This window comes from Ranitomeya imitator, chromosome 6 (genome assembly GCF_032444005.1).
Source record: "Ranitomeya imitator isolate aRanImi1 chromosome 6, aRanImi1.pri, whole genome shotgun sequence".
In the NCBI taxonomy this organism is placed as follows: Eukaryota; Metazoa; Chordata; class Amphibia; order Anura; family Dendrobatidae; genus Ranitomeya; species Ranitomeya imitator.
This window is the reverse complement of record NC_091287.1, coordinates 10,605,948-10,633,890: the sequence shown is the minus strand read 5'-3', so window position 1 is coordinate 10,633,890 and position 27,943 is coordinate 10,605,948. Positions and strand designations below refer to the sequence as shown.

Genomic DNA, 27,943 nt, shown 5'->3' with positions numbered 1-27,943 from the left:
ATATACAACCTTATAATAACATATCAATAATAACATAATAATAATAACCACTACACACCTTAACCATGACCAAAGAACAGGCCCAAGTTCAATGCTTGCAAGCCCTATACCCAGGTTACCAATTACAAAACAAAAATCTGTAAGTGAGGGTTACAGCCCACCACCAGGAACTGGAGACCAGAGGCTCTCACCCTAATCTACCGCACATCACCCTGACCCTCCCTAACAACACAAAAGAGAAAATCCTGTCCCTATAACCCTACCAATCTCACCCTACCTGCCCCTATCTGTCCCTCACTGACCCTCACTACCAACCTAATACTAACTACCTGTCCCTAAGACTGTCCCTATCTGTCCCTCCCTGTCCCTACACATCTATCTGACCCTACAAAATAAAGATAAAAGGATAAAACTCAACCCTATCACAGGCACACAGAACCTAACTCTCCCTAGGGCACATTAAAGGAGAAACCCCTCCATAGAAGAGAGGCCCTCCCTGCACCCAGCCTCTCAAACTCCAGCAAGCGCACTTTTGCCAGGTCACCCAGGATGTTCCTAATCACCTCTTCCCTGGGGAGGACTTTCCGCTGAGTAGACACTAGACACCGTGCATTCCACGTGTGGAACCTAGTTACTAAACTAACTAAGAAAACAGTGCCCCGATCTCGGCCACCAAGGGACCTGAATGCCCCATAGGCCCACTCCGCATAGGAAAGGCCTGCCAGCCTGGGCCAGCCAATGGAAGCACCCACCCTGCTATAGACCTCTGTATTAAAGAGACACCGAAGCAGGAAATGCTCCATGCTTTCAAGCATGCCGCCACACTCCTCGCGGGGACAATCCCGGTCATGAGAGCGTCTGCACTTCAGGTTGTCCCTCACATACAGCTTCCCATGGAAGCAGCGCCAAGCCAAGTCCCAAAACTTCAAGGGGATCCGCTTAGAGTTCAATAACCCGAGCCCCACCTCCAGATCCCAGCTTGGGCAATCCCTGAGCGCCAGGGGCTTCTGAAAGTGGGTCAACAGGACCCTATTGTCAAGAAACCTTCTCAACATGGTCCTGATCTCCCACACTCCCAGACCCCACCGACGGATCACCTTCAGAACTGGGGTAGCATAAGCCGGAAGATGCCCATGAGGTGTACGAAGGTCCTTCACCTGCCCTCCTGTCTCCCATTCCTGGAAGAAAGGCCGAAACCACCCCCTACAGGAGAATACCCACAGAGGAGCCCTCTCTAACCAGAGGTTGGCGAGGTTTGCCTTAAGAAAGGTGTTTACTAGAAACACCACTGGGTTGACCATACCCAACCCTCCTAGTCTCCTCGTGCGGTACGTGACCTCCCTCTTGATTAGGTTCAGCCTATTTCCCCATAATAATTGGAAAAACAGGCTGTAAACCCGTGTCCAAAGAGGCTCTGGCAAGATGCAGACGCTGCCCAGATATATTAGCAAAGGAAGCAAATAGCCCTTGGCAAGACTAACCCTTTCCCTTAGGGTCAAAGACCAACCCTTCCACTGATTCACCTTCTGAGCGGCAATCTTAAGTCTGCCCTCCCAGTTTTGCTGGGGATAGTCCCCCGGGCCGAAACTGATGCCTAATATTTTTGCTGTGGCCTGAGGCCCTGGAAGGGTGTCCGGGAGATCAAAACTTGGATCTCCCCCTCCCAGCCAGAGACTCTCACACTTGTCCCGGTTGATCATGGATCCGGATGCCACCGAGTAGCGTTCAACCTCAGACATCACCCAATCTGCCTCCTCTCTCGAGGATACAAAAAGGGAAACATCGTCAGCGTACGCCACTACCCTCAAGGCGGCCTCAGGATCCGCCTGGTCCATCCTGACTCCCACCAACGGTCCACGCTCCACCCTCCTTAAAAGGGGGTCGATCGCAAACACGTATAACAGTGGGCTCAGAGGACAGCCCTGGCGGACACCAGACCTCACCTCAAAAGGGTGTCCGACCCAACCGTTCACGAGCGGAAAAGTCTCTGCCCCATTGTATAAAACTCTCAACCAATCAACAAACCTCCCAGGCAGACCATATCTCAGAAGGACGGACCAGAGGTACTCATGGTTAACCCGGTCAAAGGCCTTCGCCTGATCTAAGGACAGCAAGTACCCCTTCCAGTGACCCGCCCTGCCCTGCTCCACTGCCTCCCGGACACCGAGCATAGCACTAAATGTACTGCGGCCTGGAACAGAGCAGTGCTGGGCCCCCGAAAGGAGCCGGGGCGCAAACTGCACCAACCGATTAAAAAGCACCTTTGCCAGAACCTTTCGGTCCGTATTGAGAAGCGCTATGGGACGCCAATTCTCAATACGGGACGAGTCTTTACCCTTTGACAGGATAATCAGGGCTGACTTCCTCATTGAACTGGGCAGAATGTCCGAGGAGAGACACTCATTAAACATCTCAGTCAAGAGGGGGACCAAAGAGTCCCTAAAAGTCTTGTAGAACTCGGATGTTAAGCCATCCGGACCGGGCGACTTTTTGGGCCAGAGCCCATCAATCGCCCGTCTCACTTCCTCTTCCCTGATTGCTTCTGTCAAAACATGAAGAGAGGGGTCATCCCCTGGCTCAGGGATGGTTTCAGTCAGGAAAGCCGACATCTCATCTCGATCAGGATCCCTCCTCCCCAAGAGGTGCAAGTAGAAGGATCTGACCACCTCCAGAATCCCCGATTTGGATCTGTTCAGGGACCCCGTACTGTCAATCAGTCCTCTCACCATCTTACAATTCACTGACAACCTGCAGTTTCTGTAAGGGTCGGGTGAGCGGTACCTCCCGAAATCCCTCTCAAAAACCAAGGATGTGTGCCTATCATACTGGCACCCCTTGAGCAAGGTCTTCACCCTGGAGATTTCCTCTCGGTCCCCTCCAGTCGAGACGAGCTGCTCGAGTTTCCTCCCCAGCTCCCGATACAGGCGGTACCTGTTCAGGCCCCTGAGGCTCGAGAGCTGACGGAAGAACCCCGCGACCCTTCTTTTGAAGATCGCCCACCACTCAGACTTACTGCTACAAAGACCCAAGAGAGGTACCTGGCTCTGAAGAAATTCCTCAAAGGACTGTCTTACTTCCGCCTCTTCCAGAAGGGACGAATTCAGCTTCCATAGGCCTCTCCCCATGCGGGGGGTCTCTGTAACATTCAAAGTAAAGAAAATGAAACAGTGATCGGAGAACTCCACCTCAACAGCGGACACTGCAGAAGAGACGGCTTCCTCCTTTAAAAAAAACCTATCTATCCTAGACCTACTGCTTCCCCTAAAAAAGGTGAAACCCCCGTGACCTGGGGTGTGCCGGATGTGGACATCCACCAGGCGAGCTTCGCTTACTATGCTATTCAAGGCTACGCTATCATAAGCCAGCCGGTCTCCGGGGCCTCCCCTATCACGGAGTCTGGTTACAGTATTAAAATCCCCACCGAAGACCACCTGCCGGCTTGTAAAAAGATAGGGCTTGATCCTCAGGAAGAGACATTTACGGTCCCACTTAGATTGCGGGCCATAGATATTGATGAGCCGAAGCTCCTGTCCCCTCATGAAGACGTCAAGGACCAAACATCTCCCCATTTCTACCTCAATCACCCGTCTGCATTCCACCTCCTCGGTCTTAAAAAGGACCGCTACCCCGCTATACGGCTCGGCCGCAAGAGACCAGTATGAGGGCCCACTCCTCCATTCCCTCTTTGCTTTGTAGATGGACCCCAGGTCCGTTAGTCTGGTCTCCTGCAAAAATAAAATATCAGCCTCAACCCGGGTGAAAAAATCAAAGGCCGTAAATCTAGCCGTATCTGACTTTATGCTGGCGACATTAATTGACGCCAGAGTCAACGGGGTAGGTTCCGCCATCATGGGTGATTGAGTTAGATGGCCTGTTTTTTAACCGTACCCCCTGATTTCCTCTTCCCCTCTGAGGAGGAGCCCGATTCACCCCTCCTCTTTAAAGACACCGAGGTGTCCATATCCTCCTTTACAGTACAGGACTTCCCAGAAATAGATTCCTCGCCCCTGGACCCCGAGGTAGTCCCCCCCCCCAGAGGAGTGTGAATCCCCCGGAGGACAGACCTCACCATTCCCCGAAGGCACCCCAGATGTTGCGTTCGGCCCCTCACCCCCGACCTCCGACACAGCAGAGTCATCGAGGGCTTGGAACCGATTGGAGAGGGGGATCAGAGGGGAGTCGGTGAGCCCTTCCGTAGGCACCCCAGTGGCCAGGGGGGGGGGGGGGGGCTTAGATTTTTTAGCCTTGTTCTTCTTCTTCTTCCGACTCTTACCGGTACGATTGTCACCCGTTTTTTTAGGCTGCTCCACCACCTCTTCATCCAGACTTTCATACTGGGAAGAGTTATCAGAAGCAGCCAACTCCTCCCTCTCCATCCTCCGGATCTCCTCGCTCACCGCCTTCTCCCCCAGGGCCTCAGAGGCTTCGGCTGCCGCGTCCAGGCTGGGGGCAGTCATCACCCCAGTTGCCTGAGGCTTATCCTGCCCCCTGCCCTTACGGCGCCTCACCTGTTGCCACTGGTGGGCAGATGTACCAGCCTCGCCTTTCCTCACTGACCCCTCAGCTCCCCTCAAGCCTCCACCCTCAGCCCCAGCAGAAGCTGCACCACCAGGGACCCCCCCGGGGCTCCCCCCTGTCGGGCCAGAGATGGTGCTGGAAAAGGAACGGGGGCAGCGGCTATACGGGTGACCTAGGTCACCACACAGGTGACACCTAATGTCACCACAGGCTGCGGCAAGATGGCCTACCCCGCCACACAAGGCACATTTCTGCACCTTGCAGCCTGCGCTGAAGTGGCGGGGATCACCGCACCTGTGGCAGACCTTCGGTTGCCCCTGGTAGAAGATCTGGATTCTGTCCCTCCCCAGAAATGCTGAGGAGGGGATGTGGGTGACCGTACCTCCTGAAACCTTCAACTTTACCATGAAGGTCCAGCCCCCTGACCAAATGCCAAACTCGTCCCTATTTTTCTTAGGGACCTCGGTGACTTCCCCATAACGGGAAAGCCACGTCATTATGTCGACCCCAGAGAGTGACTCGTTACCTGTCAGAACGGTCACCCTCTTTACACTATTTTGACGAGACACCGCCTGCACGGCAAAGTCTCGCCAGCCGGGCTCCCCCTTTGCCAGTTCAAAATTCGACCAGAAAAGCTCCAAGCCCTCCGGCCGAACAAAACTGACATCGAAGAAGGAGGTGCCAAACAGATGAATCAGGGCAAAGATGTCCGTTGCCCTGAAGTCCATCTTCAGAAGGAGCTCCACAACCCTCGCTCTTGGCGGGCACGCTTCACTGCCCCTCCACCGAAGACGGACCACATTCCGCCTGGCCACCCCCTGCCCGGCTGTCGGGAGGGACCAAACCGTTTCCCCTTCCCTTTTATCTTGGAAGGCAGCCAGGCCGTGTCTATCCAGCCAAAAGGCCAAGTCCACCACTCTTCCCTCTACTTCGATCGTCCGTTCTCCCTTTTTGAGGGCCTCCAGGAAACGGCGCCGCAAGACGCTATCCCTGAGGTCCAGAGGCGAGGAAACCCCTTGATTAGGCCCCGAGGCTCCAGCCACCACCCCCGAATAACTCAGAGGACCTGTGGCCGGGGGGGCAGATGGACCGGCCCCCTCCCCCCTTCTCCCACTACCATCAGACACCGTACTCACACTTGCCACGATATTCACACTTGCCACCTCAGACGCACTACCACTCGCATCCTCAACCACAGACACTTCCATAACCGCACCCTCCTCATCCACTCCATCAGTCACCGCACTCTCACTCACATGCACACTGGGGTCAGTATTATTTTGCCTCACCTTTTGGGTATTTCCAGGTTTTGTTTTCCCACTGCTACCGTCACCTACTGGTGGCATCTTCCCTGCTGGGGGGTTTGGAACACACAGTGCTGCTGTCCCTTTAAGAGTCCGGCTGCCATTGGTTTTAAGCAGCACTGTCTGACTTTCCACCACAGCAGGCACAGAGCTTCCTCCCTCACTGGCAGGTAGGAAGCCAGGAGCAGACCCACCTCCAGCTCCATCCTGCCTTGTGGCCGGAGCCCCCACCGCAGGTAAGCCCCCGGACACAGGGGACCCCGCCAGGCAGGCGCCCTTGCTGCTATCTGCTGCAGCTGCAGTTCCTGCTCCATTGCTGACTGCAGCCAAGACCATTTTTTTTTCTTTTGCTTTGGAAGCCACGCCCCCAGCCTCCAGCCGCACAGCACAGCTATCCAAAGCTGCTCCTACATGGGCAGCGGGTGCCGAGGAGGCCACGCCCCCTGAGACCGGCCGCAGCGGGACCCCCAGAGCCGACCCAGAGCTGGATCCACCCCCAGGAATCCCCCCAGCGGTACCGGTCCCCTGAGGCACAGCGCCCCCCACCACCACACCCTGGGCCACAAACAGCCTGGCCACAGCAACTCCAGCGGCTGGCCCCAGGCTAGGCCACTCCCCCTCAGCATCCACCAGCGGCGGTGCCCCCAATGCAGGAGACCCCGACTTCACCGCAGACCCCGCCAGGGGAGCTTCCACCATTTTCTTTTTATGAGCCTGTTCAGCCGGAGCCGCAGGCCCCTCACCCTTTACTTTACTAGGTGCCTGGGTCCCCAGAAGCGATCCAGCTTTAACGGATCCGTAAGTGGGGGACCCAGACACCTCAGCGCTCACCGCCGGAGATGCGGTCCCGGCTGTCACTCTCCTGCCCACCACTGGGCCACCCTCCATATCATGCTCCATATCAGACACATCACTACCCCCTCCGTTACCACAAACAGAGGCAGCGCCCTGCGTGTCATGGCCTGTAATCTCCCGGCTCCCTCGCTGCGGACCCACAACAGAGGCCGAGCCGGGGTGGGTAGCGGGTGCCGCACAGCGGGACCGGGGGGCCCCAGAGAGGGGGACATACACAAATTTCTGCACAGTAGATGTTTTCTGCTTATTCCTCTTCTTAGCCTTTCTCTTCATCCCCCTCCTGGTTGCCTCGTCCTCGCAGATCTCATCCCCGAACCTCAGCTGGTTAAAACGGACCGGGGACTCGATCTGCCGGATCTGCTGCATGATGAGGCAGCCCCCCTCACTGCTACTACTCCCACCATCCTCATCCTCCCCTTCGCTCCCGCTGTCCCCTGAAGGGCCAGAATCTGATGGGAGAGCCACCTGCTCGGGGGCTATCCCGCTATGCGACGCCTGGAGATCTCTTACCAGGCCACCAGGCGGTGGGTAGGGCACGACCTCCTCCTCGCATTCCTCTTCCTCATCATCCTCCTCCACCACCTCCTCCACCACCTGGCCGGAGCTCCGTGACCCCTCCAGAGCCCCACCGGCCATGGCTCTGAACCGGTCATCGTTCTCCAGCTTTTCACGGAAGGCCCCGCTACCATCCAGGATCTCACATCTCCGGCTTTCCAGGTCTTGTATGGATTTCTTGATCTTCTTGACCGCGGCGGATAGCTCGGCCTTCTTATTGCCGGAGGCCCTGTCAGACCTCTCCTTAGCTACCCTCAACTCCCCCCAGAGGGATTTTAGCTTCCTTGAGGCGTCCTCATACTCGCAGAGGTGCGCATGGACGCGGGAACCATAGACCAGGGCGGATTCTCTAGCCGCCTTGGTGCCCCAACCAAGAGGCACCGCTGCAGCACCCCTGCTCGTACTCGGCCTACCTCCGGGGGAAGGAGCCGCCGCGGCTTCAGGGGTCCTACGGGTCTTCATGTTGGATCCTTGGCCAGATCTTGTGGCCCTAGCCGGAGTTGGAGTCCTCCCACCCCCCGCCGACTTGGACCGGGAGCTGGGAGCCGGGGGCCCAGCCCCGGAGGCCAGTCCCAAAATGAGCCTTCTTTCCTGGGAAGGGGGCAGACAAAAAGTCCTGGATGGAAAACTTTACCTCCCTTCCCAGGAGCTCTCTCTAGGCAGCACACAGAGCACACGGCAAACAGGCTCCGCCTCTTCCTGTATGACACTCCAGAGCTGCGCTCACTATTCTACTGGTGCAGTCACTGTGTACATACATTACATTACTGATCCTGAGTTACATCCTGTATTATACCCCAGAGCTGCACTCACTATTCTGCTGGTGCAGTCACTGTGTACATACATTACATTACTGATCCTGAGTTACATCCTGTATTATACCCCAGAGCTGTACTCACTATTCTGCTGGTGCAGTCACAGTGTACATACATTACATTACTGATCCTGAGTTACCTCCTGTATTATCCTCCAGAGCAGCACTCACTATTCTGCTGGTGCAGTCACTGTGTACATACATTAGATTACTGATCCTGAGATACCTCCTGTATTATCCTCCAGAGCAGCACTCACTATTCTGCTGGTGCAGTCACAGTGTACATACATTATATTACTGATCCTGAGTTACCTCCTGTATTATCCTCCAGAGCTGCACTCACTATTCTGCTGGTGCAGTCACTGTGTACATACAGTACATTACTGATCCTGAGTTACATCCTGTATTACACCCCAGAGCTGCACTCACTATTCCGCTGGTGCAGTCACTGTGTACATACATTACATTACTGATCCTGAGTTACCTCCTGTATTATACCCCAGAGCTGCACTCACTATTCTGCTGGTGCAGTCACTGTGTACATACATTACATTACTGATCCTGAGTTACCTCCTGTATTATACCCCAGAGCTGCACTCACTATTCTGCTGGTGCAGTCACTGTGTACATACATTACATTACTGATCCTGAGTTACCTCCTGTATTATACCCCAGAGCTGCACTCACTATTCTGCTGGTGCAGTCACTGTGTGCATACATTACATTACTGATCCTGAGTTACATCCTGTATTATACCCCAGAGCTGCACTCACTATTCTGCTGGTGCAGTCACTGTGTACATACATTACATTACTGATCCTGAGTTACCTCCTGTATTATACCCCAGTGCTGCACTCACTATTCTGCTGGTGCAGTCACTGTGTACATACATTACATTACTGATCCTGAGTTACATCCTGTATTATACTCCAGAGCTGCACTCACTATTCTGCTGGTGCAGTCACTGTGTACATACATTACATTACTGATCCTGAGTTACCTCCTGTATTATACTCCAGAGCTGCACTCACTATTCTGCTGGTGCAGTCACTGTGTACATACATTACATTACTGATCCTGAGTTACCTCCTGTATTATACTCCAGAGCTGCACTCACTATTCTGCTGGTGCAGTCACTGTGTACATACATTACATTACTGATCCTGAGTTACCTCCTGTATTATACTCCAGAGCTGCACTCACTATTCTGCTGGTGCAGTCACTGTGTACATACATTACATTACTGATCCTGAGTTACCTCCTGTATTATACCCCAGAGCTGCACTCACTATTCTGCTGGTGCAGTCACTGTGTACATACATTACATTACTGATCCTGAATTACATCCTGTATTATACCCCAGAGCTGCACTCACTATTCTGCTGGTGCAGTCACTGTGTACATACATTACATTACTGATCCTGAGTTACATCCTGTATTATACCCCAGAGCTGCACTCACTATTCTGCTGTGATCACTGTGTAGCGCTGCGGTTCATTCCTCTGTCTTGCTTTCTCTGGTAGGTGCTGGGATCTGAGTGCAGGGAATTTGAAGTGGATCATTCAGGGTCCGATCCTGGCTGCTACTGTGGTAAGTGGCTGGTTATGACCTCGTTCATACTGTGCAGTAATCTGATGTCGTCCTTTTCCTTGATCTGTGATTTCACACTTTCACACTATAGTGGATTATGACTTTGGGGGTGTCCAACTATCGGGGTCCTCACCTAATTACCCGGAGCTCCAAAATAAAAACAGTTATGGCTGACCATAAGGCGAGGATCCAATGACAGAATCATTCCCCCGGTCCTCAGTGGGTTAAATCATTTCTCGTTATTTGTCTTGATCCATTTCGGCCGGTATCTAGTGTAGAAGATCTGATAATAAAAGTCCGGTTCCGTCTATAATTCGCTGCTGCAGACTCGGCCCCGATGCCGCTTGTTTGGTTCCTTGACAGATTTTCTTGGACGAGCCTCGTGGTGTTAAATATTTATTTCCGCTTTTTATGGTTTATGGAATATTTATCTTTAAACATTCATTTTCCTTTGATAGAGCTGAGGTTCCGTCTGTCACTGAGTTTCCCACAAAACATAGAAAATGTATTTTTAAAGGGGCTATAAAAAGTATTCACCCCCCCCTCATGGCAAATTCACATCTACTCAAGCCCATCTGTAAATTGGATCAAGACTGAGGGCTAAGATCTGCTCCTCCATAGAATGTGTGTATATATCGGAGACCGGTGGGGGTAATAACGGGGGGCAGCCTATGAGAAGGAGTCCACATGTGGTTCTGGTCTGTTACATTGCAGCTTTTTGTTTCAATTCTGGATTATTGCCTTCACAGAAAGCCCCTGCGGTTCTCTTCTAGTTCTCTTGCCTTTCTTCTGCAACTTCCTGTGGTTCTTTTGCAGTTCTGCTCTTCTTCTGCTGCTCTCCTGTGGTTCTCCTGCGGTTTTCCTGTTGTTCTCCTGTGGTTCTCCTGTTGTTCTTCTCCTGTTCCCCTGCTGTTCTCCTGATGTTCTTCTGCTGTTCTCCTCTGGTTCTCCTTCGGTTCTCCTGTGGCTCTCCTGCTGTTCTCCTCTGGGTCTCCTGTGGTTCTCCTTCGGTTCTCCTGTGGTTCTCCTGCTGTTCATCTGCTGTTCTCCTTCGGTTCTCCTGCGGTTCTTCTTTTCTCCTGTGGTTCTCCTGTTGTTCTTCTGTGGTTCTCCTGTTGTTCTTCTGCTGTTCTCCTCTGGTTCTCCTGTGGTTCTCCTTCGGTTCTCCTGTGGTTCTCCTGCTGTTCATCTGCTGTTCTCCTTCGGTTCTCCTGCGGTTCTCCTTCGGTTCTCCTGCGGTTCTCCTTTGGTTCTCCTGCGGTTCTCCTGCGGTTCTCCTGCGGTTCTCCTGTGGTTCTCCTGCGGTTCTCCTTCGGTTCTCCTGTGGTTCTCCTGTTGTTGTTCTTCTGCTGTTCTCCTGTGGTTCTCCTGTGGTTCTCCTGTATTTCTCCTGCGGTTCTCCTTAGGTTCTCCTGTGGTTCACCTTCGGTTCTCCTGTGGTTCTCCTGTTGTTCTCCTGTGGTTCTCCTGTGGTTCTCCTGCTGTTCTCCTGCTGTTCATCTGCTGTTCTCCTCTGGTTCTCCTGTGGTTCTCCTGTTGTAATTCTGCTGTTCTTCTGCTGTTCTCCTGCGGTTCTCCTTCGGTTCTCCTGTTGCTCTTCTGCTGTTCTCCGGTTCTCCTTCGGTTCTCCTTCGGTTCTCCTGCGGTTCTCTTTCGGTTCTCCTGTGGTTCTCCTGCTGTTCTCCTGCTGTTCATCTGCTGTTCTCCTCTGGTTCTCCTGTGGTTCTCCTGTTGTTCTTCTGCTGTTCTCCTGCTGTTCTCCTCTGGTTCTTCTGTGGTTCTCCTGTTGTTCTTCTGCTGTTCTCCTGCTGTTCTCCTTCGGTTCTCCTGTGGTTCTCCTGTTGTTCTTCTGCTGTTCTCCTTCGGTTCTCCTGTGGTTCTCCTGTTGTTCTTCTGCTGTTCTCCTGCGGTTCTCCTTCGGTTCTCCTGTGGTTCTCCTGTTGTTGTTCTGCTGTTCTCCTGCTGTTCTCCTTCGGTTCTCCTGTGGTTTTCCTGTTGTTCTTCTGCTGTTCTCCTGCGGTTCTCCTTCGGTTCTCCTGTGGTTCTCCTGCTGTTCTCCTGCTGTTCATCTGCTGTTCTCCTCTGGTTCTCCTGTGGTTCTCCTGTGGTTCTCCTGCTGTTCTTCTGCTGTTCTCCTGCTGTTCTCCTGCTGTTCATCTCCTGTGGTTCTCCTGTTGTTGTTCTTCTGCTGTTATCCTGCGGTTCTCCTTCGGTTCTCCTGTTGTTCTTCTGCTGTTCTTCTGCTGTTCTCCTGCTGTTCATCTCCTGTGGTTCTCCTGTTGTTCTTCTGCTGTTATCCTGCGGTTCTCCTTCGGTTCTCCTGTTGTTCTTCTGCTGTTCTTCTGCTGTTCTCCTGTGGTTCTCCTGTGGTTCTCCTTCGGTTCTCCTGTGGTTCTCCTGTTGTTCTCCTGTTGTTCTCCTGTGGCTCTCCTGTTGTTCTCCTGCTGTTCTCCTGTGGTTCTCCTGTGGTTCTCCTGTGGTTCTCCTGCGGTTCTCCTGTGGTTCTCCTTCGGTTCTCCTGTGGTTCTCCTGTTGTTCTTCTGCTGTTCTCCTGTTGTTCTTCTGCTGTTCTCCTGTGGTTCTCCTGCTGTTCTCCTGCTGTTCTCCTTTGGTTCTCCTGCTGTTCTCCTTCGGTTCTCCTGTGGTTCTCCTGTTGTTCTTCTGCTGTTCTTCTGCTGTTCTCCTGTGGTTCTCCTGTGATTCTCCTGTGGTTCTCCTGTGGTTCTCCTGTGGTTCTCCTGTGGTTCTCCTGTTGTTCTTCTGCTGTTCTCCTGCTGTTCTTCTGCTGTTCTCCTGTGGTTCTCCTGTGATTCTCCTGTGGTTCTCCTGTTGTTCTTCTGCTGTTCTTCTGCTGTTCTCCTGTGGTTCTCCTGTGGTTCTCCTGTGATTCTCCTGTGGTTCTCCTGTGGTTCTCCTGTGGTTCTCCTGTTGTTCTTCTGCTGTTCTTCTGCTGTTCTCCTGTGGTTCTCCTGTGGTTCTCCTGTGGTTCTCCTGTTGTTGTTCTTCTGCTGTTCTCCTGTTGTTCTTCTGCTGTTCTTCTGCTGTTCTCCTGTGGTTCTCCTGTGATTCTCCTGTGGTTCTCCTGTTGTTCTTCTGCTGTTCTTCTGCTGTTCTCCTGTGGTTCTCGTGTTGTTCTTCTGCTGTTCTCCTTCGGTTCTCCTGTGGTTCTCCTGTGGTTCTCCTGTGGTTCTCCTGTTGTTCTTCTGCTGTTCTTCTGCTGTTCTCCTGTGGTTCTCCTGTGATTCTCCTGTGGTTCTCCTGCTGTTCTTCTGCTGTTCTCCTGTGATTCTCCTGTGGTTCTCCTGCTGTTCTTCTGCTGTTCTCCTGTGGTTCTCCTGTGATTCTCCTGTGGTTCTCCTGTGGTTCTCCTGTGGTTCTCCTGTTGTTCTTCTGCTGTTCTTCTGCTGTTCTCCTGTGGTTCTCGTGTTGTTCTTCTGCTGTTCTCCTTCGGTTCTCCTGTGGTTCTCCTGTGGTTCTCCTGTGATTCTCCTGTGGTTCTCCTGTTGTTGTTCTTCTGCTGTTCTTCTGCTGTTCTTCTGCTGTTCTTCTGCTGTTCTCCTGTGGTTCTCCTGTGGTTCTCCTGTGGTTCTCCTGTTGTTCTTCTGCTGTTCTCCTGTTGTTGTTCTTCTGCTGTTCTCCTGTGGTTCTCCTGTGATTCTCCTGTGGTTCTCCTGTTGTTCTTCTGCTGTTCTTCTGCTGTTCTCCTGTGGTTCTCGTGTTGTTCTTCTGCTGTTCTCCTTCGGTTCTCCTGTGGTTCTCCTGTGATTCTCCTGTGGTTCTCCTGTGGTTCTCCTGTTGTTCTTCTGCTGTTCTTCTGCTGTTCTCCTGTGGTTCTCCTGTGGTTCTCCTACTGTTCTCCTGTGGTTTTCCCACGGGCTGCAGCTACTCTTCATATCCATAGATAATGACATACCTTAGTATTTGGTTACAGTAATAGATACATTGACAATCAGATGTTTCCGTGGTGATAGTGACCAGTTTCAGAGTATGTTGTCGCTGTCACTGGTGCATTTCCCTGTGGACTGGAGTCCCCGACCGTAATCAGACTTCATTACGTCTCGTAGAACATTTTAGGATTGTGCGGAACATTTCGTTCTTTCAGTTTATAGATTTATCGTCGACATTTATAAAAAAATCATGGAAAAGTCGTATTTATCATTCTTGTAATGCGGCTTCATCTTCTGTCAGGGGAAATTAAATGTCCAATTTTTTTCAGCCTTTTTGACCTTCTTTGCCCACACGTCGGGCGCTCGGTACTTCTGTGAGAAATTAGTCGCTTCTATTTGTTGAACTGACTTTAATGTATAAAGAAAAACAAATACAAAAAGTTCCTTCTTGTGAAAAGTATCCAGAAATGAGTGAGAAGTAACGATCTCCTGTGCGGATCATTCCTGGGTCCGTGCACACTGGGTAAATGTTTTCTGGATCCACTGACCGGGTCAATGGGGTCACTGGAATCTCGGAAATCGTTGGCGAAAAGAAGAATCGACATTTCCAACATTTCAGTGTTTGCTTGCCGGATCCTTTCTTCCCTAAGACATAAACCAGTAGAAGAGTCTGGAGGGGACAAGGACTCTGGAGGGGATCTATCGCAGGATTTCATCCCCAAACTATTCACATGTAAATCTATGAAAGACAAATTCAGTGACGTCTTTACATGAAATGAGTGTTTCAGTTGATATGCAAATGAGGATAAAGGGTTCTGGTAGATCTGAAGCCTCTGTCACTCCAGCTCTATTCCCCACCCAGTGCTGCCTCCTCCTGTATGCTGTATAACATCAGGCCATGGAGCCCCCGAACAGAGGAATGGATGGTCTAGGAAGAGGAAGGGCTGGACTTGTTTTTGAAAGAGCTACATGCACATGTGAATAGTTTGGAGGGTGGGAAATTGAAAGAGGATTATGGAGGAGACAGAGGTGTTTGGAGGGAACAGAGGAATGTGGAAGAGACAGAGGAGTCTGGAGAGAACAAAGGGGTTTAGAGAGGACAAAGGGGTCTGCAGGAGGACAGAGGAGTCTGGAGAGGACAAAGGGGTCTGCAGGAGGACAGAGGAGTCTGGAGAGGATAGAGATGTCTGCAGGGGGACAGAGGAGTCTGGAGAGGGCAAAGGGGTTTAGAGAGGATAAAGGGGTCTGCAGGAGGACAGAGGAGTCTGGAGAGGACAAAGGGGTCTGCAGGAGGACAGAGGAGTTTGGAGGGAACAGAGGAGTCTGGAAGAGACAGAGGAGTCTAGACGAGGACAGAGGAGTCTGGAGAGGACAAAGGGGTCTGCAGGAGGACAGAGGAGTTTGGAGAGAACAGAGGAGTCTGGAAGAGACAGGAGTCTACAAGAGGACAGAGGAGTCTGGAGAGGACAAAGGGGTCTGCAGAAGGACAGAGGAGTCTGGAGGGAACAGAGGAGTCTAGACGAGGACAGAGGAGACTAGACGAGGACAGAGGAGTCTGGAGAGGACAAAGGGGTCTGCAGGAGGACAGAGGAGTCTGGAGAGGACAGAGGAGTCTGGAAGAGACAGAGGAGTCTAGACGAGGACAGAGGAGTCTGGAGAGGACAAAGGGGTCTGCAGGAGGACAGAGGAGTTTGGAGGGAACAGAGGAACCTGGAGAGAACAGAGGAGTCTACAAGAGGACAGAGGAGTCTGGAGAGGATAGAGATGTCTGCAGGGGGACAGAGGAGTCTGAAGGAGGACAGAGGAGTCTGGAGAGGATAGAGATGTCTGCAGGGGGACAGAGGAGTCTGGAGAGGATAGAGATGTCTGCAGGGGGACAGAGGAGTCTGGAGAGGATAGAGATGTCTGCAGGGGGACAGAGGAGTCTGAAGGAGGACAGAGGAGTCTGGAGAGGATAGAGATGTCTGCAGGGGGACAGAGGAGTCTGGAGAGGATAGAGATGTCTGCAGGGGGACAGAGGAGTCTGGAGAGGATAGAGATGTCTGCAGGGGGACAGAGGAGTCTGAAGGAGGACAGAGGAGTCTGGAGAGGATAGAGATGTCTGCAGGGGGACAGAGGAGTCTGGAGAGGATAGAGATGTCTGCAGGAGGACAGAGGAGTCTGAAGGAGGACAGAGGAGTCTGGAGAGGATAGAGATGTCTGCAGGAGGACAGAGGAGTCTGCAGGAGGACAGAGGAGTTTGGAGAGGACAGATGGGTATGAAGTGGACAGAGTTGTCTGGAGGGGCAGCTTTACATCACAGGTGGATTCACCTTTTCCATGTGGTTGTTGCCGGCACGTTCGGCTCCACCGGTCTCGGGTCAGACCTATTCGCCTTGTACCACTGCTCGGGGCTCGTCAGCACGGACTCTGGACTTTTTTCATTATTTTAAGCACAGAACGATCACATTTTTGTCATAATAAATTGTCAGAGTCTGTGATGGGCCCCACGGCTGACACTGGGGCAGATAACTGAGATCTGAGCGGAGACCCCGGCTTGTTCGCTTGTGATCAGGTTTTGTCGCAGTTTTCACCTTTGATTGTGTTTTGCTTCTGTTTAAATTGAATTTATTTTTCTCATTTTTCTTTCAGGCCAATTTTTTCCTTTTTATAAATATTGTTCGAGTCTTAGCCACGAAGCTGAGGGAGACGAACGCGGGGCGCTGCGATGCCCGGCAGCAGTACAGGTGAGCAGCGGCACATGGCGGGCAGAGCTCCTTGGGTCCCATCTCTCCGGCTCCGATGGCATCCCCCGCTGCTGAATCCTCTCTCCTTGGGTCTCGTTGTAGGAAGCTGCTGAAGTCCACGCTCGTCCTGATGCCGCTCTTCGGCGTCCACTATATCGTCTTCATATCTCTGCCATATACCGAGGTCTCGGGGCTGGTGTGGCACATACAGATGCACTACGAAATGCTCTTCAACTCCTTCCAGGTAATCCGCATTCGTTCGTTCATTCATTCATTCCATTTATAGCCTAGAGGGCAGACATCCTGGTGAAGCCTCGGCGACGGTTCTGCCAAACACTTGTCCTCTTCACCAGACTCTGCCATTCTGCTCCTATCATTTATGGACGGAGCAGGAATTAACAGCAGGAGACCCCCGCAGTGTCGGTAATGGGCCCTCTGCGTGTCTCTGCTGGGTGTGAACAGTGGTGTAACTATACGGGCTGCAGATGTACCAGGGCCCGGGCATATAGGGCCCCGACACCCCAGAGAGCAGTATATACAGCACTCATGGTATATAGAGGGCTGCTCTTCTCTGAGTCCGTGCTCTGGTGCAGATTATGTGGGGGGAAGCTGCTGACGACCACATTGGAACACAAACCGCAGGGATGAAAATGTAAAAATATACGAAAAGCTACATCAGATATTTCCTGAGACCACCACGAAAACAGCGGAGGCTTCAGATTACTGCTCCAAAGCCCCAACGAGCCCACATTAAATCCTGAGTCCCCGCGGCCCCCCAGAACCGCCCCAGCCGCCCACCATCCTGTCACTGAGCCATAAGCAGCTGACGGCCGGGGATGACGGGCTCCCAGGATCGGCCATAAGTCCGTCATCGGCCTCGCATGTCTCAGGGAACACCTGCGGCTGCCGGACGCTCGCACAGGGTCAGTGGGAAGCGCGGATGCTCCGTTTGTTTTTAGAAGTTGCTTGGATCTACGGATTTCAGCTCTGGGGGATTATATAGTCAGGTTCACCAGTGTCAGTGTAAGCAAGCCCTAATACTATAATACGGGGCATTATGGCAGGTGAGGGGCACACACGGGCCGCCTGCCCCAATACAAACACCGCAGCAGCTGTGCAAATCTCTGCTGGTTTGTCACAATGTATCAGTGTGGAGCTCAGCTGTGTGGCTCACTGTGGAGACTGGATGGCAGTGAGCAGGACCAGCCATGGACTGGATTACCGCCTACACCTAAACCAGTTCTCATACTTGTCACTGATGAGGGTCAGTGCCCCGAAACCCCGGGGTCGGCAAACTGAGATTCTGATCTGGCTTTATCCTAAGGCTCATTAATGGGGCGATGGTGACTTGTAGGATCGCGGCTTCCATCTGGTGGCGCTATAGAGGTCGAGTCCTCCTCTCTGAAGAGGCAATTTGCAGATAAGATAGAAGCAGAAATCTTCTCCTTCCTGACAGCAAGCGGAGGACAAAGGATCAATGGAGCAGGAGATTCTGGAAGGCTTATTTACAGAACACTAAATGTTACAATGTATCAGTGCAGAGTCCGGGATGTTTAACTCCTTGTCTGCACTGGACACAATTGTATCCTCTCCTCAGCTGAGAGCGGTGTAAAGGGTTAATGTCAGCAGAGGGTACTCATTCACTGACAGTAAGCGGAGATCTGGAAAGCCGTGAGAAAGGAAATTAACGTTGGAGAAGATTTTATTTATACTGCGATTAAGATTTACGTAAAACTGGAAACCACCTTTAATGAGCTGTTTCCTATCTGGCCAGCGGGTGGCGCACTATTTATATAAATCATGGCGGCTGATGGCAGCGGTCGGTGGAGACGCGGCCCCCCGCTATATGTCGGATCGTCATTGCTGCATCACCCGGGGTCAGCTCTCTATGGCAGATACAGAGTGGGCCGTCACAATAATGGTGGGAGCCACACCTGGACCTTGGAGTCTGGGGGGCCCCAAAAGATTATTATTAAAGACCAGTACTAGTTGTGGGCCCCATTGAAGGGTTTGCATTGGGGCCACAAGCTGCAGGTTACACCCCTGGATGCAGAGGCAGCGGAGCGTGTGGAAGGGTAGATGTGACATATGTCCCCATAGGTCCATAGCTGGCCGGTGACCTCTGATATCCCCTACATGGGACTGACTCATCTCCAGCAGGTCCTGGTAACTTGTAGAGACCCCTGGCACCTGCTGTATCCATGTACCCACCACACACAGGAGACTGCACATACGGGAAGATCGTACTGCGGATAGTAGCCGATGTGCCGCAACATCGTAGCACAACAATACTTGATACTCGCTTCGTACTGATCCGATGGCCCAGCCCTGAGAAATCAAGCCTTCAAGCCGCATGCAAATTAGCCTGTAGGTTTAATGGGGGCCGGTCAATGCACTCCTAGTCCTCGCCCTCAAAGCACTTTCAGGCTCATTTCTCAGCACTGGCCAATCCGATTACTACAAGATAGGTGTCTGTTATATCAGTGTTGGATTGGGGTCCACCAGTAACATTGAAACTGGGGCCAATTGTTTAGCTACATTCAGTATTGCCTGACCCTCATTCATAAACTTGCCTCTGCGTGGACAGATGTGGGGCGGCCTCCCGGGGAAATCTCCACCTTTCCTATCGACCAGTCCAAGCCTCATTTTTTTAGGTTGTACTAGGACCCATTCAGCCATAGCGTCGGCTTCAGCGGTAAACTTGCCCTGAAAGATTCCCTTTTAAGAAACTTTCTCACCCCCACTGCCCCTCTATAATAATGATAATAATAATAATATGGCCAGATGTGATAGTTTGCCAGAAAACAAGTTGTAGTGGGAAATTCCAATCCTTGGCTGCATGAGACGATGCTATTAAACCGGCCCCCATGTGATAGCGCAGTAACGAGGCAGAACATGGCGGAGACATGACAGGTATCTAGAGAAGTCCGGCGGATACATCACATTCCTGTACACTCCATCAGTCACTGTCACGATTCACACCGTGACTGTCACCCCTACGTCACGGGTCGGGGTGACTTTAGGCCAACAGATGGCTATCACATGTCCCCTGCACATATCTTAGTTATCCCTCCACTGCTACAACGTGATGAAAACAAGCACAAGGCTATCGGCCTATCAGTTTACAGCAGGGGCTTATTCTAGGTATCCCACTGCTCTTCAATATACCACGAACTGCAGGGATTTATGTATATCCCGCTTTACAGTTCCACTTGAAAACTTGCAGCTCTCTGGCGCCCTCTTACCCTCAGGTCAGATTAGGTACTGCACCTAGGGTAATTAGTCGCCAGACAGGCTGCCTGCTATGTACTGGCTATTGGACATGCTGCAACGACGCGATAACTACTCCACCTCAGGCAGGAACAATAATTATCAATGCCGCCGTCGCTACAACGACTCCCAAAGGCACAGAACAAGGTATGCTGCCACCAGCTGCGATTAATGGGTCCGAAGCTAGCCCAAAAGAGTAGCGTAATTCCCTTCAGAAGACTGAGGGTACGTTTTAGAGCAGGAAGAACGAAAACGAGTAATTTGATTGTTTTTCTCCGAAAGATTAGGCAGTGTTTTATCAAAATATAACAAGGATGTTACAAAAGAGACAATTGAAAATATGTACAAGGTAATTATAAAAGTAACAGGGGTTAACTGAGAAATTAACACTTACATGTGTTCAGGACATTGCAGGCAACCAGGCTAGTGGGCGGAGCTCCCAAATATCCCAGTTCATCAGGGCTAGCAGTAAGGGCTCCTCAGGAAAGACTCACTGCTGGGTACCTGGCAGAAAACGTATAAACTGCAGCCCTATGACATCACTAACAGGGCTGGTTTCCATGGACCCTCCTCTCTCAGACTTACCAAATTTAACACAAATTTGTATAATGCTCGTATCTCTGCTCCAGAACATGTCAGAATCCCAGCACACCCCTCATTCTTCTTATTTTACAATTGGCTTTCTATTGGTACCAGGTCCGGGCTAGTTGGGGCACACAGTTCTGGAGAAATCCGTAGTTTTTTACCTGTTGGAATTAGAGGCACGCGCTTACAGTGGCTGATAGATCCGCCGATGGAGATTTGCAAAATGGACTTATGATTTTCCTAGTCCAAATCGGTGGCCCAATAGCTCACTATAACAGGACAAAGAACCGCATGTCTTGAGAGGGATATCAGACCAGTTCTAGCTGGCACAACTGTCTACTGCAGCTATAGCGGTCATAAAAATTCCTCTTCTACACGAACATTCCAGCAAGCAAAACACAGAGTGAAGGGGGGTCAACGCCCACCGTATATGTGCTGGCAAGAGAAGCTAAAACTTATATTATACATTATCCTCACAGTCACAATAAGATCCAGGCAATGTAGAGAAGACTCCAGATATTGCTGCTCCATAGTATGCGCCATGTAACCCCGTGGACGGCAACGGGAAGCGTCCAGATAGCAGCCCCGGCCGGTAATGTGCAGGCTCAGCCTCGCATCATTGTGATACTGCGGGGATGGTCGTTTATATTTTTCCATGTGTCACTTGTGTTATTGTGAATGTTACATTGTGTCCAGACATCCTGATATTATAGAATGAGGGCATTTCCAGGAGGAGCTGCTATAGGATATGGGATTGGTGTTACATTACTCAGCAGGGGCCTGTACTGTATATATTTCTTATCATGACATTTAAGTTTTATCTATTTTTTTCCCCCAATAAATTTACAATTTCCACTTTTGAGAACCTTTCGTACCCCTGGGAGAGTTTTATCTTGAGCTCCCTGTCATCCCTTGTGATGTCTATGAGTTGGCGAGAGAAGCGGAGGAGGGGATGTGACAATTCTCCCAGAGCATTTCTAAGCATTCCCACTCTCATCCATGATCCCAGTAAGGTTGTGACCCGAACATCTCGGCCCGTACTTGTCCCGTGAGTGTCGCCCTGGTGAAACCTTCCTGAATAGTAGTTGTCAGAGACTGTAGCAGCGCTCACAGCTCACTGTCCAGAATTTCTTGCTACTTTTGTCACATTGTATCTATTCATGTTGCTAATAATTTCCACAACATTTCTCAGTCATCATTGTATCAGTGAAATGTGAGATGCGACTCCCCGGCCGATATGCCCCATCTTCCAGAATAGATCATTCCCCTCCATATTGGGACTTTTTACACTTCTGACAGCAGACTTGTTCTTGTCCATTTTGCTCCCTTCTTCTTCGGTGGTTATTAATGGTTATCATCGGGGCAGATGTTCCCGCTCCGCACCACTACTCACCTCGTGACTTCACAATGGAGCGTTGCCGGTCTTCACTGACTCTTTGCACAACTTTGCTACATAACAAATATTAAAAAAACCATAGATGGAGGGTGAAGATGAAAAAAGATAGAAATAGAAGCAAAGAGAGGAAATAATGTATCGCTCATCAATATTTCAGTGTTTACGAGGGTAGATCCTACAGTTAGGCGCCATGTGTCCGTCCCCTGCCCCGAGGACGCGGTTGCTTTGCTCGCACATCATCGCTCTCCTGATCCTCCAGTAGGTGATATTTTCTAGGGATCTTTATGTCCCGGTTACAGTTTGTCCTTTTCTTTTCCAGGGATTCTTTGTGGCCATTATTTACTGCTTCTGTAACGGCGAGGTGAGTAGTCGTCCGTTGTTCCTTCGTTTACTGGATACTTGTGTTATTTATGAACTGATACAAAGTAGCGACTTCTGACCGGATCCAGGACGTTTACAAACATCGATAATACTTTCTGAAATTCCCGTGAGGTCGTTTATTGTAAGTTTTTAGGACGACATCTGAACTTTATTTTTATCAGAAATTCTCCGCTTGTTGCATTTGTAACTGAGAGCTCGACTTTCAAAAGAATTCCCTGAGGGCTACAAAAAAAGCCGAATTGGAATGGAAAGGACAATGATTGATGTTTGTGAAGGGAACTTGTAAAGTCAAATATGTATCATCCGCCGGCACAATCCGAGGCTGTCAATCAAGCTGTAGATACAAAGTGTGAGCGAGTCATGCGCAGACGTATTAATAGTTCCTGTAGCTTTGATCCTACACTTCTCTTTATTCGGAAGCCCGGACGATGAATAGAACCTTAGAATCATTAGTAAATACTGACACTTGGGTCGCTCTCTGGTTTTGGGTTTATCTCCCCATTGTAACGCTATCAGTGCATAATTGCAAAATGTAATTTTTTTAAATGAGCGTCCTGGAAATAGAGACGAGGAAACTCATTTAAAGCAAATCAAATTAGCATTGAATTTCATTTAAAAAAAATTGGATTTGCCAATTTTTGTGCAATTTCATTTCTTGGAGCAGCTCAGCCTTGTGCCTGGGTCAGTCTTGTACCCGGAGGTGACCGGCCTTTGTCACCCAAAAATGTAGAAATCTTACAAACACGATGTTTAGACAATAACATTTTTTAAATGCTCCTCCCACAATGTAACAATGTATCCTCATCATTGTCACCGACACCGCACAAAACGTTTTCTTACCATAACGTTGGAAAACAAATAACATTCTTAAAAAAACAAAAGTGACAAACTCAAAAAACATTTATGCAAAAAAATAAATCTGAATTCAAATTTAGTTACATATTTTCCCGTAAAATCAATAGAAGACCCATGAAAATAATGACTAAAGCCAAAAGGTAAAATGAAAAAATTATTGTTCAAATTCTTCAGAGGTTAAAAACTTTTGCAATAAATCCGCAGTCCTGGCTGAGTCACACACGTACCGCAGCTGTCTGTATCCAAGGGTCCGAATGTCATCTGGATATCGCTGAGGGGGCCACATCTAAGATCATCGGATGTGACACAGACATCCCACTGAATATTCTACTGCTTTATTATGTCCTTTGTTTCTTATGTGGAGCCTTCAGATGTTAATAAAAGGGAGAAGGGCCCAACACCGACGCTGCGAATCTGAATGAGTTAATAATGCAGAATATATTACCGCCACAACCACTCACAACGGACACATCTGTCACCGCTGTCCGTTTTCTCGAGCTAGGCTCACAGAAACCATTCCCACAAAAACATAGAAAAATGCACAAAAATCCTAATGATAATATAAATAAAAAAATCAAAAAACAAATACTAATAAATGAAGATGTACCCAGTGGACTCTGAAACATGGAGGAGTTCAGAAAGCATAAGGGATGACGAGGCTTCCAGTAATAAACTTACTCTAGATGAACGTTAATCTATCATAAAGGAGAATCACTCTCCAAAAAAAACAATTTGGGGAAAGTCTATTTTTCAGCAACAGCAGCAGCGGATCGTGATGATTTGTACAATCAGCAGCAGAACCTTCCTCAGATGTCCAATAATAATCTCTGTGATAGCAGCCGAGGCCTGGCCAAAATCTACCCACAGTCTAACAATAGTCCACCCGTTACCTGCAGATCGTCCACCCATTAACTGCAGATCGTCCACCCGTTACCTACAGATAGTCCTCCCGTTACCTACAGATAGTCCTCCCATTACCTACAGATCGTCCTCCCGTTACCTACAGATCGTCCTCCCGTTACCTACAGATCGTCCTCCCGTTACCTACAGATCGTCCTCCCATTACCTACAGATTGTCCTCCCGTTACCTACAGATCGTCCACCCGTTACCTACAGATCATCCTCCCATTACCTACAGATCATCCTCCCATTACCTACAGATCGTCCACCTATAGACAACTTATACTATACTTATACTTTCCTGGCTCGTTATTCATTCAGTCCATGTTTTTTTTTTTTTCAGGTACAAGCAGAGATTAAGAAATCCTGGAGTAGATGGACTTTGGCGCTGGACTTTAAAAGAAAAGCCAGAAGTGGGAGCACCACGTACAGCTATGGACCTATGGTGTCTCACACGAGTATCACTAATGTCACCACCCGGGGCACGCTGGCCTTACACCTGAACACTAGACTCGTATCTGCTGCCCTCAATGGTCACAGAAACCTGCCGGGTTACGTCAAAAATGGCTCCATTTCTGAGAACTCCATACCTTCTTCAGGACCGGAGCAGTATAACAAAGACGAGGAGTATCTCAATGGATCCGGAGTTTACGGTGCTGATAGACCAGCGGCCGAAGTGGTGGAGGAAGAGAGGGAGACCGTCATGTAAATAGGTTTCTGCAAGAATCCAAAGAGGACGTAAAAAAATACGAGGAGCCAATACTGGGACCTTGAAAAAGGGAACCGAGAGACAGTCGATCCCGAGGCTCATCCTTTCCAATCTGCTGATTGTTTCCACCAATATTTTTACAAAAGCATCAGTCACTCACCTGCCATTTACCTCCCCTCTCCCCAAAATCCAGAGCACAAAACACATCACATCTTTTACATTATAACAAATGTCATTTTTTTTATAATGTTCCAGTTGGTTAATTTGATACATTGTAACATTTCTATTTGCATTTTATCTTTTATTTTTGCCGCCCCTTATTTATCAGTCCTCTATGTTAGAGACGTGAAGTTACAATATTGTGATTGCATTTTCTACAAAGTTTCAACAGAATAAGAACCATTGTAACTACGCATGTGCAAGAGATTATATGTGGTATCTGGATATTTTATGTTTTGGGGGTTCAGCAAGCCAAGACCTGTGTATGTGACCCAACTAGCCGAACGTTCAGCCTCGTCTACGGGAACAGGGAAAATATATCATCCGTATCTAAATAAGTCATCGACACGTGTAACTTCAGACACTGGGGGAGGTACAATATATGGAAAAAGATCCCCACCCTGGAAAACGCAAAAAACGTCAAAAAATAGCGAATTCCAGCATTACCAAGCTTCAGTTAAGTATGTACACCCCCTTGCCTTAGCTATGCAATTAACCAATGATGATAAAAAAAAAGATAATTGTTGAATATCACAAAGTTGTCACCTATAATTACCCTGATTCTTAAGGGAAAAAAACAAAAACAAATTCGCAACAAATTATTGAGTTTATGCCTCAGGAAAATAAGAAAAAAAAAAAAAAAATAGAAATATTTGTTTTTAAAAAAAGCAGCAACATTCTGCTGATATATTTTCATTAATATATGAACAATGGAAATAATGAAGAATAATATATTTAAACAATGAAATATGTGGATAAACTATATTGTATGCATTAAGTGTATCAAGTGTATTGTACGCAGTACATGTGGCACGACTAATGATATAAGGACCAAGTGGAAAAAAAATGTTTTTATTTTTTCTCAACATTCTTTGAAAAATATATGATTTTCAGATGGAAATACGATTGTTGTTGCCGGTGTTTTTTTTTTTTTTTCGCCTGTTCTACTTTACTGTTGTGTTCAATAGTTTCGGGTTCGTGCATAAAGATCAGAATGAAAATGGAAGAAGCGGTGAAAAGCGAAGAACAAAGTATGGCGAAAATAAATGTATGCACCATTGTGCACCATTCAGTAAAAAAAAGCCGTTGTAATAGAAAATTCTATTTGTTTATTTTTTAATTTAATGTTTCAAAAAGAGAAACTATACTGTGACCTCTGCACATATTACAGAGCATGCTCACAACACTCCCCTATATAACACTATAGGTAATGACTAGTGATGGGCGAACTCCTGGATGTCCAGGTCCGGGTGAAAGGTTTTCACTTGAATGGGGTCCCGAACACCCAGTGTTTGCTACTCTGTCATTTGCATGGCAAACACTGCCTCTGATCAGAGGTCAAAACATTACCGCCGGTAGGAGATCTGCGGTTCCCACACTGTCAAATGACAGCATGAGCCAGTAGCTGTGACCGGAGGAAAACGTTTACCCCTGGTCACTGTTGTCATCTGATGGGACTACTATTCCCATCAGCCTATGCCTGCTGCCACTGATACCAGCGAGAGCAGACACTGGCCTTATGAGAGTATTTTTGATAACCAGCCAGGTAAAACTGACAGCTGGAAGCTGCAACCCTCAGCTGTCAGCTTTATCGTGGCCAGTTATCAAGAATAGAGGGGTCCCCACGCTGTTTTTTTTTTTTTAAATTATTGAAATAAGTAATTAAAAAGCTTGGCTTCCCCCCATTTTTGACAACCGGGCAAGCTAAAGCAGACAGCTGGGGGCTGGCATTCTCAGGCTGGTAAGGGGCCTTGAATATTGCACCCCCCCAAGCCTAAAAATAGCAGCCCGCAGCTGCCCCACATGAGACGCATCTATTAGATGTGCCAATTCTGGAACTGTGGTGGTGGTAAGAGGGATTAATAATAATAATATCATAATAATTCATAATAATTCTATAATTATGCCCATAGTGCACCCTACAGTAATAATGCTCCCCAGAGTTCCTCCTCAAGTAATAATGTCCCGCTAGAGTGCCGCCTACAGTTAAAATGCCTCCAAAAGTGTAGTGCCCCCTTTAATAATAATTTTTGGATTGCCCCCTCCAGTAATAATGTCCCCCAAAGTGCCTACTCCAGCAACAACCTCCAGACATGCAGCATAAGTAACTCTGACAATGAGTGCTAGCTAGGACCCAGATTACATAGTGGGTGGGAGGGGCTAACAGTGAACAGCTGAGAGCCTTAATGCAGGAAGGCTTCCAGGAGCTCTCAACAGCAGATTAACTCCTGCACTGCTAAAAATAAATTTACACCGTTTAATATGAAGGTGAAGTGCTTCTTATCAGTGCAGGAGTAGGAGAAATCAGACGCTGTGGTCTTCTGCCTCCTCTCTGTTGTGGTAAACCCGTGACATCTGCACTAAAAAGCAGTGGTGCTTGTCGGCACTTATCATCTGACTGTGGAGGTGACATTGTAGAGAGCAGCGGGTGACATTTTGCCCTGTATAGACTCTTGCTCCTCAGGACACCTTCCCCTCTGGTCTTTTCCCCAGATTATGCTCTTGCTTCAGCAGTGTTGGGGTCTGTTTTGAGGTCTATACACGCTATTTAGGGCGGTGTCCTGACTGGTCGGGGTATTCTCATGTCCGCAGTGTCTCCAGGATTTCTCCTGTGAGTGTGAATGTTGCATTTTCTTACATATTGTTACTTTCTGTCATTTCTAGAGCATTTTAGAGTCCAGAATTTTCCTTCTCTCCGCAGGTAACTCACATTGCACGTTATATAATTTATGAAGTTGGTCGTGTTAATTGTTGATCTCCTTCCATAAACTTCTGGCGGTTGGGTGTTTGCATGAATTACTCGTGGTGCTGCAGCAGATATGACTTATTTAGCAGACCTAAGGGTATGTGCAGAATTTAGAGCGGGTCATGAATATATCACCGCAGTGTGGGGGTGAGTCTGTATCCGGCTGGCTCCATGAGAGGTAGATGAGGGTCTGGCGGGGGTAGGATGAGGGTCAGCAGGTTGTGGATAAGGGACTGGCGGAGGGTGGATGAGGGTTGGTGGGTTGTGGATTAGGGTCTGGCCAAGGGTGGAAAATTGCTAAGATTATTTAATCACCTGGGAAGCTGCAGCCGAGAGCGAGACCTGCCTATAATAAAGATGGAGGCACAACAGGCAGCGTATGTATGTTATATGTCCACACATGAAAGAGGGACGTATTGGTAAGAAAATGACCAGTGACCACAGAAAATGCAAAGTTCCTGGATGATTCACATAGTGTGCACTCCGGTATATGCTATATACTTTGTACCACGTGTGGGCAGATGTTGAGGTGTTATATATCCAAGCTTATATCAGTGGACAGACGTAGTGCCCCAAAGTTGAGGATTACAATAATATTTTTCTCATGTTGTGTGTATCAGAAATATGCCCTTA

The 27,943-nt window shown here is 49.2% G+C and overlaps 1 protein-coding gene across 1 annotated transcript in view; it reads left to right on the top strand.

Annotated features, from left to right (window-relative positions):
• Positions 1 to 25,468, top strand: part of PTH1R (parathyroid hormone 1 receptor) — a 279,840-nt gene extending 254,372 nt beyond the window's left edge. The window contains exons 9-13 of the mRNA XM_069729136.1: positions 9,570 to 9,636; positions 16,155 to 16,249; positions 16,352 to 16,493; positions 21,820 to 21,861; positions 23,980 to 25,468. Coding sequence (XP_069585237.1) covers positions 9,570 to 9,636; positions 16,155 to 16,249; positions 16,352 to 16,493; positions 21,820 to 21,861; positions 23,980 to 24,345 — 712 coding nt within the window. The 3' untranslated portion in view covers positions 24,346 to 25,468. The remainder of the gene's footprint in view (positions 1 to 9,569; positions 9,637 to 16,154; positions 16,250 to 16,351; positions 16,494 to 21,819; positions 21,862 to 23,979) is intronic.
• The last annotated feature ends 2,475 nt before the right edge of the window (positions 25,469 to 27,943 follow it).